We start from the raw sequence: 13,642 nt of genomic DNA on the forward strand, positions 1-13,642 counted from the left end.
CCAACTCAGCCCATGGGTCCATCTACCTCAATGTTGTCTACACTGACTGGCAGCAGCTCTCTGGGGTTTCAGGCAGCGACTCTTTGCCAGCCCAGCTGGAGAGGCCAAGGGGATTGAACCTGGGACCTTCTGCATGCAAGCAGATGCCCGGCCACTAACCTGCAGACTATCCCTGTACACTACAAACCCCATCATCCCTGATTGCTGACCAGGCTGGCTGGGGGGTGTTGGGAGTTGGAATCCAACAGCATTTGGAGGACCACAGATGAACCACCCCAGTTGCAGACAATACTGAGCTAGAGAAATATGCGGTCTGGTTCAGTGCAAGGCAGCTGCCTAGATGTCAGAGACCAGGCTGAGGAGTACTGCTCTGATGAGGAATGGTGGGAGCCTCGCCCTCCCCTGCTCCTGACCAGGATCCTGAAGCTGCCCAGGAGCAGTTGAGCAGTATAGATTTGGAACAGCGGTTTGCAGAGGGGCATAGTTCTGAAGACAAAAGTTGGGACGAACAGGGCGGGGGGGGGGGGTGAACAGCAAAGTGAAGAAGAACTGGAAGAGAGCTAACAGACTCTCTCTTGCTGGAAAGTGTCCAGCCTATCAGTCCAAGGTCACGTAGAGCAGATAAAGTGGCTACACAAAAAGCACAGTGGTTGCGAGATCAGGTTGCAAGGCGCAGAAGTGACTCGGGGGGGGGGAGTGGGTGGAAACCTTTATTGGGAACACCGTCATTCTGAGAGTGGTTGCTTTGGTTCTTTTGCTGTGATCATTAAAGACTCTTAAAATGGTAAGTGACTATTCTTGCTTTGACCTGCTTGTTGTTGTTGTTGTTGTTGTTGTTGTTGTTGTTCAGTCGTGTCTGACTCTTCGTGACCCCATGGACCAGAGCACGCCAGGCACACCTGTCTTTCACTGCCTCCCGCAGTTTGGTCAGACTGTCTTTCACTGCCTCCCACAGTTGGTAGCCTCGAGAACACTGTCCAACCATCTTGTCCTCTGTCATCCCCTTCTCCTTGTGCCCTCAATCTTTCCCAGCATCAGGGTCTTTTCCAGGGAGTCTTCTCTTCTCATGAGGTGGCCAAAGTATTGGAGCCTCAGCTTCAGGATCTGTCCTTCCAGTGAGCACTCAGGGCTGATTTCCTTCAGAATGGATAGGTTTGATCTTTTTGCAGTCCATGGGACTCTCAAGAGCCTCCTCCAGCACCATAATTCAAAAGCATCAATTCTTCGGTAATCAGCCTTCTTTATGGTCCAGCTCTCACTTCCGTACATCACTACTGGGAAAATGACCTGCTTATCTATGGCCAAATGGAGGGAGGTAGCTGAGTCCCCAAAGCCTGACACTATATGAAACAAATTGAAACTGAACAAGGTTTCTACTGGGCATGTACGTGCTAGAGGCCAGCATTACCATTAAATAAATAAATAAATAAATAAATAAATCCTTATTTAACTTTGCCTTTTATCTATTAGGAAAATGCCTGCCTTCACTCCTAGTACGTTTCCGAGCTCAATTCAAAGTGTTGGTGCTGACCTTTAAAGCACTAAACGGCCTCAGCCCAGTATACCTGAAGGAGCGTCTCCACTCCCATCATTCAACCTGGACAGTGAGGTCCTCCTCCAATGGTTTTCTGGCGGTTCCCTCACTGCGAGGGAACCAGGCAGAGGGCCTTCTCAGTAGTGGAACCCGCCCTGTGGAACGCCCTCCCATCAAATGTCAAAGGAATAAACAACTATCTGACGTTTAGAAGACATCTGAAGGGTGCCCTGTTTAGGGAAGTTTTTAATGACTGTTTTAATGTATTTTTAATCTTTTGTCGGAAGCAGTAGCGTAGCCAGCTCCTGCGGTACCTGGTGTGGTGTTGGCGGGGCGACCCGCCCACAGGGCTGCTACCGTGATCCTCATGCAGGGGATGCCGCTGCCGCGATCTGCACATGGTGCCAGGGGAGTGGCTGCCGCCCACCGGGGGGGTGCAACTGCCCACCGCTGGGAGGGTGCAAGCTCCGGCCGCAGGGCGTATTTGCATGATCTGCCATGAAAATCTGACCGTCGGGGGTGTGAGCGCCGCAACGCCAATCCCCCGAGGGATTTTGTCAACCCCCCCAGGCATGACACCTGGGTCGGAACCCCCCCCCTTGTGACGTCCCTGGTTGGAAGCCGCCCAGAGTGGCTGGGGAAACCCAGCCAGATGGGCGGGGTATAAATAATAAATTATTATTATTATTGTTTCATTAATTTAAGTTTCTTTCCCACCCCTTCCTCCAAGGATCACAGGGCGGTTTACAATTGCTGTTGTTCATACTTTTGGAAGGTTGCAGTGCCTGCTGTGGCAATATAAAAATTCAGCCATATTCTAGGATGTGATAGATAGATAGATGGATGGATAGATTAGATAGATAGATAGACAGGCAGGCAGGCAGGCAGGCAGATGATAGACAGACAGACAGAATTGTGCATTTGAGTTAATGCATATCAGGGATTCTAAAATCCCTGCTTCTTCTCAACCATGTGAAGTTAGGCATGAGCGGGGAAACCCTTTTTTGTTGTTGCTTCTGCTGCAGTTGGGAGTAAAAAGCAAGCAAGCAAGCAAGCAAACAAACAAACAATTATTGCCCATGGCTAGAAATCATCCAGAGATGTAGCAGTCGACCCCTCTCTGCATTCTGCTCACCTCCGCTCTAGAGAGATGTCATGTATTCCCTGTGATCTCATGTGATTAATAGCCTCGTAAGCTTTACCCGGCGTGGCGTCCTGGGTTTCCTCGATCCTTTAGAAAGAGGAGGCATGGAAACCTTAACACCAGCCTCCCCATTTTTGCCAAACGGGTGAATTTGGTTTCCATGGCAGCAGAGACAGGCAGATTTTGACTTTAAGGGCATCAGCAGATGAAGGCATTCCGCTTCAGCAGACGAGGTTCCCCAAGTCTCGAGAGCGACACATTCAATTCCTTTCAGTCCATGCTTCTTGCGACGTGAAGTGGATCGCCCTTCGCGGTAATTCCTAGGGAAGACTAGAGCTCTTTCCCGGAAAGTTTTAGTCTGAACAGGGAGTGCTTAGTTTTAATGATCTGGGAGTAATTTGTCTTAAGTCAGGGACAGCCAACATGGTGCCCATGAGATGCTGTTGGACTCCAACTCCCATGAGCCCCAGCTAGCATGGCAACCTGTGTCTCTAGTGTTTGCAGGTTTAAGAGCAAGACTGAAAACTGCCTAATAACATTTACTATGAATGTTCCATGCTGTGTGCGGAAAGCTTATTTGAACAATGGGTAGCTACTATGATCTGCTCAGACTCATGGTTCGTGGTTTGTAAGCAATCACTGACTTTGTTTGCATTGCTTTCATATGTTTGGGGCAATAAGAGCGCAGAAGTAAGCCACCAGTCCGCAGGATGGAATATACTTATAGGGTTTGTCTGGAGTAAACAGGTTGCAATTTTCTCACTTAGCCGGTGCTGAAAATCCACATAATGGAAGCAAAGGAGGAGAGAGCATTGATTTTTTTTTAATGAAATATTGTGCTGCATATATACCCCAAAGGCTTTGCATTAAGACTAGGCAGAATCCTGACATTTCCTAACCTTTTGGTGCCCATTGTTGAATTTTAATAACATGCTTTTTAATTTTGTTCGCTTTCTGGTTGAGACTTAATGTGTTGACCCCTGGCAGACCTTTCCGACCACAGTGATGATAATGTATTTGTGTGTGTTTATATGCTATATTGGTGCTTGCAGAGAGGGTTTCGTTAAAACCGTAACAACCCACTATATAAAATACGCATTGATTGAGATCCTGCGCCATTAAAATCAGCAGGAATTTTGCCATTGACTTTAATAATGTTGCAGGCCAGCCCAGTCTTCAAGCAGTGGGAGATTCCAGGGGTTTCAGCCACACTTACTTGGGGTCCATGTATTCTTTTGGAAATGAGGCACAGTGGACATTGTGGTATCTTTCATCAGGGGCGTAGCAAGGGGGGAGGGGGGCGGGACGCCCCGGGTTCCATAATGGAGGGGGTGACAAATTATCAAGGATTTTTTTTTTGTTGAATTTTTTTGTTGAATTTTTTTTTTGAAAATGCCTTCTCCAAAGGTCTTATCTTACAATACTAGGGATTATATAGCTATATATGAAATTTCATGCATATCGGTTAATATCTTGACCCTCCTCCACCAAAATAGCTGTTCACTTGGCTGTTTTCCTATGTCGTGAAGGCTGAAATTTCAGTTCAGTGGAGCACTTACTGTTCCCAACCCTAACCCTGTGGAAAGCCATCAAATTAGACTTTAATTTGATTTTGAGATGTTTTTAGGAGGTAATTTAATTATTGTTTGATTTTATACCAAAGTTATGTATCTGATGTTAGCCACCCTGAGCCCGACTTCGGCCGGGGAGGGTGGGATATATATAAAAGTTTATTATTATTATTACTTGTTACTATTCCTTTGTAAGAAAATATGAAATAACGTAAAACCATTTTTGCGGGGGGGGGATCAATGGGAGGGTTGACAAGAAATTTTCCGCACCGGGTACCACCTGACCTTCCCATGCTTGGGGGGGGGTGACAAAATTTTTTTTGCCCCCGGGTACCAATTTACCTTGCTACGCCCCTGTCTTTCATGACATATGGTTTATTTGCACATACCATACTTCTCCAATACACGGATAGTGGCATGGGTGGGAGATGCCGCTGTACGCGGGGAGAGATCTGGGGGAATTGGCTGGCGGCACGCAGCTTTACCCGATGCCACTGTGCGTGGGAAGCACTCCCTGAATTGTGATCTTGCAGTGCTCTAACTGGTCTGCCCTTTACTTTCTCCTTGCAGGAAGGCCTGGCTGACCAACGTCGGAAGCCCAAGCTCACGCATCGACCGGACTAATTTTGCTAATGAGAAAGAGATCACTAAACTTGAGTTCACTGGCTTTAGCACAAGATACTAGCCAAATACAACAACACCAAGCTTATCGTACTGCTTATAGTAATTAATTAATTGAAGTTATTGTTGACATTAGCATTATATTATGTACTTAATTGAAACACTATAATAATAATAATTATAATATTGATTGATTGATTGATTGATTGGCTGACTATTATTATTATATATTGTTAGGTTTCTGCTTTTACATGATGAATGTTTCATGCTTCTCTGAAGTGCACGATCCCACTTTTTGGAACCTTCCTGATTGTTAGGGAAATGTAGCAATTCTCCTATATTTGCATTCAGTAGGAACTGCCGTGTGCTGTAATTTTAGAGAGACATTTTTTTGAAAAATGACGTCTTTACCACCACTGGATCCCCCCAAGCTGAAGCTGTCCCTACAGATTTCAAAAAGGCAAATAGGAGAGCCTCTCTCGAGGCAAGTTCTTAGCAAGCCCAACTAAAAGTGCGATTGCATTTAACGTGGCTGTTTCCTTCTTCTAAAGAACAGTTGGGCTGGGTTGGGAAATGAGGTTGTGATGGAAGTGTCCCTCCTGAGGCTAATAGCAGTCTGGGGATGTGATTTTCGCTGGGAATACGGCAATGCGATAAGGGTTGACACACACACACCAGGCTCTCATTCCTGATCATGCCACCACCCATGGCTGCTGCTTGGAAGAAAATTTGGCACATTAATGCATTTAAGATCCCATCCAGTCTGACCCACAGTGCAACTCATAACTCAGCATTAAGCACACTGGTTCCAATAGAAAACTCCAAAGCATAATTGCAACAGATTGTGCCCTTGGCAGTTATTGCTGTGTTTATTTACAGAGCAACCCTACCAATCTTTACTTGGAAGTAAGTACCACTGCATCCAGTGCTGCTTACTCCCAGGTAACTGCTGAGTTCTTCACTATAGGGTTCCTCCGCTGTATCTGGCTGGCTTCACATCACAGAAACTACAACACCTTCTCTCTCCCTCTCTCCCTCTCTGGCCTATCTTTCAATATGTTTACCTTGCATTCTGATCCAAGTGACTTAGACAGTGTTAAAACAATATGAAAACTGCCCAATGCCCTTAGTTCTCTGGCTGGTAGCCATTGTTCGAATGACTAGTCCTTTGCTGCGGTAGCCGCAGGCCATTTGGCAACAAGAACACAGTTCTTTCTAGGAAGGAAAGTGGCACCAGCCGATCAGAACTACAAACTGCAAAACCCGCTTTGCTCTTCCTCTCGAACCTTCATTGCTTGAATCCAGGGTCATCCATCTATAACCGGGGGTGGGGGTTGGGTGGGACCAGTTTACAATGGCCCGATGGAAATGTGGAAAATGAATTAAATAAAAAGAAAATGGAAAAGGTGTTTCAGTCTTATCTCCGTTTTACCTTACTAACCCCAGCAATGTACAGTACTTGAAATATACTCGGAATCAAGTATGAATTTCATGCTCTTTATTCAGCTCATAGTAGTGAGGAATGCAGTTCCCCCAAAACGTTTGCTTTATATACACTATTTACACAATGGGCCCCACGTGATTGGCTAATTCCAGGATACTCCTGTATGCCAATCAGGTTGCGGATTCACTTCCACCTGGAGCTGGATTGGGTGGCTCCTGCGGATCAATCAGACTGCTGCAATCTCAATCCTATTGTTCTAGGACCAATCAGACTGCTGCAATCTCAATCCTATTGTTTTAGGACCAATCAGGCTGCTGCATTTTGGATCCTATTCAACTCAGTACATAACAGTACTGAACGTGCCACGTGAAAATTAGGAACAGAAATCTTGATGGTTGTTTTGCACTTGCATCAATAAGCACTCATGATAACACGATGGAGATTTTGAGGCACCATAGTCAACCTGATGTGACTGGAAGATGCTGCTCATTGAGATCTCCACTGTCCTTTGCAACAATGGCATGTCGCAAGAATGCAAGGACACTGGCTCTTGGGTCTCCTCCAGATGATCTTTATGGAGAATTCGTTCTTATTTGCCTGCGCAGAACTACCAGGGAGGTTAGACTCCTTCCAGTCTTTATGGAACATCCAGGGTGGTTATATGATAATGAACATTTGCCCTGCATTCATCTTTGTTTGCTTGCAGGGTGTTCATACATCTTTTCTTTAATCATTCACTCATTCTCTACTTTCCCGATGCATTCCCCAACTGCAAGATGTCCCTTTCTTTCTTAAAGTGGATTTGTTGGGCTAGGTTAGGGAGCTGGGTATGTTTAGCCTGGAGAAGAGAAGGTTAAGGGGTGATATGATAGCAATGTTCAAATATATCAAAGGATGTCATATAGAGGAGGGTGAAAGGTTGTTTTCTGCTGCTCCAGAGAAGCGGACGCGGGGCAATGGATTCAAACTACAAGAAAGAAGATTCCACCTAACTTCCTGACAGTAAGAGCTGTTCAACAGTGGAATTTGCTGCCAAGGACTATGGTGGAGTCTCCTTCTTTGGAGGTCTTTAAGCAGAGGCTTGACAGCCATCTGTCAGGAATCCTTTGATGGTGTTTCCTGCTTGGCAGGGGGTTGGACTGGATGGCCCTTGGGGTCTCTTCCAACTCTATGATTCTATGATTCTATGGTTGGTAGAGCTCTTTCATCCATTTAATCGCACAAACTTACAAGTTCCAGGACGTGCTTGAATTCTTCCTACAAAACAGCGACAGTCTGGAGGCATCTTCTCATGTAGAACCAAAGGAGTCATTCTCCAGCACTGTTTTTACTGATGTCATTCATAAAGCACGAATTCATTTTTTAAAAAAATAACTAAGAAATGGCCTGTCGTGGCGGAACAGCATGTATGTGAAGAGCACTGTTCCTTCTGACTATTGGATTTATTTTCATTGGGTCTTTTGTCCATGCCTAGCCCTGGGGATTTCCTTCAAGTTCTTGCCTGGGTTGCTAATAAGCTGTTATCGTTCCAGATACACACAGCTTTTGTGATCACCCACAAGCATCCTTTGTTGAGTTCCTAGAGGGTGACCCTTGTTAAAACGAAATGCAAAATGGCAAAGATCAAGTGTAGGTCTTGTTCAATAGCTGGAATATCCTTCGGCTGAAGACTGTGATCCAGAGCCAAAATGATGGTGATGTTGAGTTACAGGACATACACACACAAACAGCTCAACGTGTTATTTCCACGATTCATTATCGCTGTGCTGTAGTGTAAGGCAGGGGGTGGGCAGACTAGAGGCTTTGTGGATCTACTTTGTTTTTTTACTAGAACACCAAGACCTACTGACCAGGTGCGGAAGACATTCAGTGAAATAATGCGGTGCCTCTGAGCATGTCCTGAGCCGAGGAATTTGTTTCCAGTACTAGAACTGAAGCCAGTTCTGTCCCATGAAAAGGCCATTTCTAGTTAGCTTGCTTCATGTCCGCAGCCTAATTTAGGTGGGGAAAGTAGTTTGGTTGTTGCTATTGTTAAACAATTGGGAGTTACAAGCTGCAAATCTACTACAAGGTCCACTGCAAATCACCCAGAGATCTATTAGTATTTCCTGATACCATAGAATCATAGAATTGTAGAGTTGGAAGGGACCACGAGGGCCATCTAGTCCAACCCCCTGCAATGCAGGAATCTTTCACCCAACATCTGGCTCGAACCCACGACCCTGAGATGAAGAGTTTCATGAGCTATCCCACCTTCCCCGTTCCTGCTGTGTGGGATAAAAAGATGAAGGACATGTCTAAACTGAGTTCTACAGGAGTCTCTTAGGCATGAAGGCCAAACAGCTAATATACATGTGTTAAGTAAGCTCTTCCATGGATCTCAATTTTTTGCTAACATTGGTAGTACTCAAGGCCCCTCTCAACCCTGTGCAAAGATTCCAGTGCTCATACAAGCAGAATAATCAGATTGTCTACCGGATGCTCAGGAGGGACTGGGAAATGCAGCCAGATGATCGGCAGAGGACTGCAAGCATTAGACGTGTAGAAGCATGGGATCAAGGAATGGAGTAAGCAAGAGTAGAGGAAATGAGCACATCAGCTACCAGGGGAGAGTAATATAAGGGCAGGCACCGAGAGAGATGGAACTGGAGGATTATATCATGGCTTTGGATGAAGAGATGCATGAAATGTGAGTGCTCTGCATCCAGCAGTCCAAGGCATGAGGCACTTTCCCCAAACCTGATGCCCTCTAGAAGTTGTTGGACTACAAGTTGTTGTTCCCTGACCATTGGCCATGCTAGCTGGGGCTGATGGGATTGAAGTCCAACAAACAGGAAGATACCAAGCTGACGAGGAGTGGGAAATGGCACCAGGAGACAGAACACCAGTGATAAAAACATAATAAAAATATAGTGAAAAGCATGCTGACAGCCAGCCTAATCCTAAAATACTAATCCTCATGACAGTCCTCTTCCCCACACTTTTACAGGCCATAGATTATTTAATAGACATAGGCCTGGGTAAAAAGGAATGTTTTTGCCTGGCACCTGACGACTTGTAGTGAAGGCGCCAAGCGAGCCTCTCTGGGGGAGAGCATTCCACAATTGGGGAGCCACCACAGAAAAGGCCACAGAAAAGACATAGAAAAGAACCACAGGGTCTGGGACTGTCTGTGTGGGGAGAGGCGGTCCTTAAAGCCTCCTAGAATAGGAATGAAGAGCCAGTGACTTTGCACATGTGATTGGATTCCAGTTCCCATCAGCCCCAGTCAGCATGACCAGGAGTGAGGGATTGTGGGAGCTGTAGTCCTGTAACACCTGGAGGAACACAGACTGCCCACCACCCTGTTGCAGAAGACCTTCAATACATAACAAGCTGGGTGCCAGAACATTAGCCGACATAATCAAGCTTGGGGCCTTTGATCAAGGAGAGGACTCTCACCAAGTCCTCTGTCCAGCCTGTTTGGGCCTCTGACATTCCTACAGTATTTGACGTGTCGCAAAGCAACGAAGACGTTTTTGCAGCCACGTCCCCCACGACGGGGATCTGCTGCCGTACTTTCCCTTACGTGACACCAATCTGTCGCGTCTCATTTCCCTGAAGTCCCCCGGAGCCTTTCCGGGCGCTCCTTTTATTCTTAGAAATCTGTGTGCATGTTTGCTCGCAGAATCCTCTTACTCTGAGAGAGAAAGAGAGAGAGAAAGAACGGGATTAGTCCGGAGAGCTTTACCGATTAATAATATGGGGCTGCCGTCTCCTCCCGACAGCAAAGTGTCCACTGTAAAAAAACAAAAAACAGGACAGGGATTTAAGCAACGTTTGTGTGTGCTAATTTGTAGATACAGATGCACATTTAGAAATAATTACCATAATTAAACAGAGATACACTACGGCGGCAGAGAAAACTGTGCTCAGGCGATCTAAGTGCCTGCTCCGTCTGCTGTTGATGGGCAACTTCAGGGCTCCTTCTGCTCTCCCATCTTTTTGTTCATCATTGTTAAACCAGATTTGCACCAGATAGAGGACTGTCCTCTTAACAGTCTTTCAAACAGATTCACTAGACCACCAGGATCCTTTGCATTGCCACAAGCTGACATCAAGAAAATGAGGAAGAGCCGGTGGCCCTCCAAATCTTGCAGGACGATTCCCAGAGTTCCCAGAATTTCCTGGGAAAATGGATTCTTTTTTAAATAATAATAATAATATTTATTAAAATTTTACTAAAAACATACAAAAAGAAAACACAACTACACTAATAACAAACATAACAAAAACAACAATTTACACATTTCTTAAAACTAATGTTACTTCCTCACATCATAGTGGGACTTCCTCCTCTCTCCTCCTCCTGCGTCCCCTGTAAATACCTTTTTGTAACTTCCAAAATTTACTACAATTCTATTCTATTCGCCAATATAAAAAAACATTAATATTTTATCTCTCTTAATCCATATTATACCATTGCCTAAATAATTAATCTTATATCATATCTTAATCCTAATCATCGTCTAACTTAGTCATTTATCTTCTATTCTACAACCTAACTTATACTCAAATTATATCTAACTTTCTATCATACAATGATTTTTTCAATACAATTTAAAACTTTTCCATTTCTTTTCCACTGCGTCGTCCCTCTGTTCACGGAGTTTCCCGGTCAGGGGCGTAGCAAGGGGGGACGGGCCGGCCCTAGTTCCAGGGGAGGGGGGGTGACACTTTGGCCGGCCCCTCCCACCCCACCCCGCTGGGCAGGCCCCGAATGGGGGCATGTCGCCTTTTCCCCCTTCCAGCGGCTATTTTTTGGCAGGGGGTGGGCCAGCGAGGGGGGGGTGTCACGCTTGTCATTGGCATGATACCCCCTCCTCGCTTGCCCACCCCCCGCCGAAAAAAACCCCTGGGAGGGGGGGAAGGAAGCAGAGCAGGCGCATTCAATTTTTTTGGCGGGGGGGCGGGCCAGCGAGGGGGGTTGTCACGCTTGTCACCCCCTCCTCACTGGCCCACCCCCCCGCCGGAAAAAGCCGTGGAAAGGGGGAAATTCCCCCTTTCTGCATCCACGTGCCTCGTGACGTCACGATGACGTCACGACGCACGCGCCGTGCCCCTCCCCCAGGGGGGTGCCTCTGCACCGCCGCCGCCGCCCCCAGCAGCGCAGAGGCTTGCTACGCCACTGTTCCCGGTCATTTCTGCGAGCTCCATATAGCCCATCATTTTCATCTGCCATTCTTCTATCGTTGGTAATTCTTCTGTCTTCCAGTTCTTAGCTATCAAAACTCTAGCTGCTGTCGTGGCGTGGGAAAAGGGATTCTTAATCCAGTCTGAACTTTGGCTCTGTGAGCAGAATAGGGGGGTTCTAACTTCTCTCAGCACCATTAACAAACTACATCTCCCTGAATTCCATAAACATGACTGTTTAAATTGGTTTTGCACAAATGTGGCTTAAGTGAGCAACACACGGGTGGGGATAATTTCTAAGTCAACCAAGGTTCTGTAACAGGCTCCCCCTCTGGCATCGCTACTTGTAATGCCCGAATCTAAAAAAAAACAAAACCTTAAATAAAATATGCTTCCAGAAAGGAAGTCCCCATGGATAATGTATTAGGACAGGCCTCTTGCACACCTTAGGTCAATGGACCTGCTTAAACTCCAAATCAGACAGGAGAAGCAGCCAAGAAGGTTTCATTCTTTTCCTTAGAGAAATATGAATGTATTTATCAGCTTCTCGTTATTTTTTCATTGAGTCAAAAGGGCACACGTTGCCTTCGAACAGCAACATTGCAAGCCAGATTGTGCAAGCAGACCCTCCCCTTTTTATGGTATACTGCTTCTGCAGAAGGAGGCTCCATTGGGCTTCCATGGCTAATGAGCCCCAACAACAACAACCACCTCATGGATGTCTGATTCTTTCAAAAAACATCAAAACTCGTAGCTGCTGCTGCCTGCTCTTGATTTGCCCTGAGCTGCCAGCCAGTTTCGTCAGGGAACCCCAAGTCCAGTTGTCGGTTTTGGAGAGGAAAGGAAGCATTTCTCTCCTCTAACCATGTTTATTCAACACACCCTGCATGGGACAGATCTTGCGTTCGCAAACTGTTCCTTCTGTCAGGGACGAGTACAAAAAGTACATTCCTTTTCATCAGCCCATTAGGGGACTGCAAGATTACAGGGCCCAGATAATGGATTTAGGTCATCAGCATTGCTGTATTGAAACTGCAGCTTAACTCTGATAAATAGTGCCTAGCAGCCTATTCTTCTTGCCCCGCTGCCTATTGTTGGAAGTTGGTTGCACCCTGTCATCATTTTGTTTTGGAAGAGTCAGCAAACTGTGGGGATAGCCAGCAAATGGACGACCAGTAATTCTGGAGTTCCTGCTCCCACTGCGCTGTGAAAAGGTCTGCTGGCTATGATCTGAAGGTTTCTGTTGTGAGTTCTGAAGGTTGCTAGAGTTTCTGAAGGTTTTCTGCAGATGTCTGGAAGTTCCGAAGATTCCGGAGGTCTCCGGAGAAGAAGATAAACTAAACTAGGTAGCGGCCAAAACTTAGACGGCCAAATGAACGTTTTTAAATAAAATGAAATAAATGCAAAGAGACTGCAGTCTGGGGAAGAAGCTCTCAACTGCTCTGTGCGGCTGGTTTTGGTTTCTCTCTTGGCTTGCCACGCACCGATGTTCTCTCTAGCTTGTCTCGAGCGTTCTCCACACTCGCTACAGAGAGCGGAGGCTATTTATTGAAGACTCAAACATCGTCATAACCATTACAATAACCAATCACAACCTTGATACTGTGCTAGCTTTTGGGCGGGAAACTAACTGCTGACCGTTGCATTGGCCAAATTGGCGCGCTTCACCCAAACGTGGAGGGATCCATGCAGTGAAACTCCCTGCTAGATCCTTTGTCCTTCCTTCCTAAGGCGGAAGGATACCTAAAGTAAACCCAAACAAACAGGTGCGGTAGCACCTTTAAAAACATATTCCCACAGCAAACTTAGATAGCCATGCTGAAATCCTGCCCTCCCAGGCCTAATCTATGTCAGTTATTTATGTATTTATTTGTTGTTCTTTTGCAGTGTGTGTGTGTGTGTGTGTGTGTGTACACACTGCTTTTTTTAGGGGACGAGTCTCTAAGCCAGGCATTGGACCTCCAGATGTTTTGGGACTACAGTTCCCATCATCCCTGACCACTGGTCCCGTTAGCTAGGGATGATGGGAGTTGTAGTCCCAAAACATCTGGAGGGCTGAGTTTGCTGATGCCTGCTCTAAGCAGTCCGCAACATGTCTCAAACCCATTATATCAGTCAGTCAGCTTTATTACGGCTAAAGCCAGCAGCACAGAAAA

The 13,642-nt window shown here is 46.1% G+C and overlaps 1 protein-coding gene across 1 annotated transcript in view; it reads left to right on the forward strand.

The window, feature by feature from the left end:
* The window catches only part of ACYP2 (acylphosphatase 2), a 52,187-nt gene extending 47,195 nt beyond the window's left edge, over positions 1-4,992 (forward strand). The window contains exon 4 of the mRNA XM_033145085.1: positions 4,820-4,992. Within this exon, the coding sequence (XP_033000976.1) occupies positions 4,820-4,934 (115 nt within the window). The 3' untranslated portion in view covers positions 4,935-4,992. The remainder of the gene's footprint in view (positions 1-4,819) is intronic.
* The last annotated feature ends 8,650 nt before the right edge of the window (positions 4,993-13,642 follow it).

This window comes from Lacerta agilis, chromosome 3, assembly GCF_009819535.1.
Source record: "Lacerta agilis isolate rLacAgi1 chromosome 3, rLacAgi1.pri, whole genome shotgun sequence".
NCBI lineage: Eukaryota > Metazoa > Chordata > Lepidosauria > Squamata > Lacertidae > Lacerta > Lacerta agilis.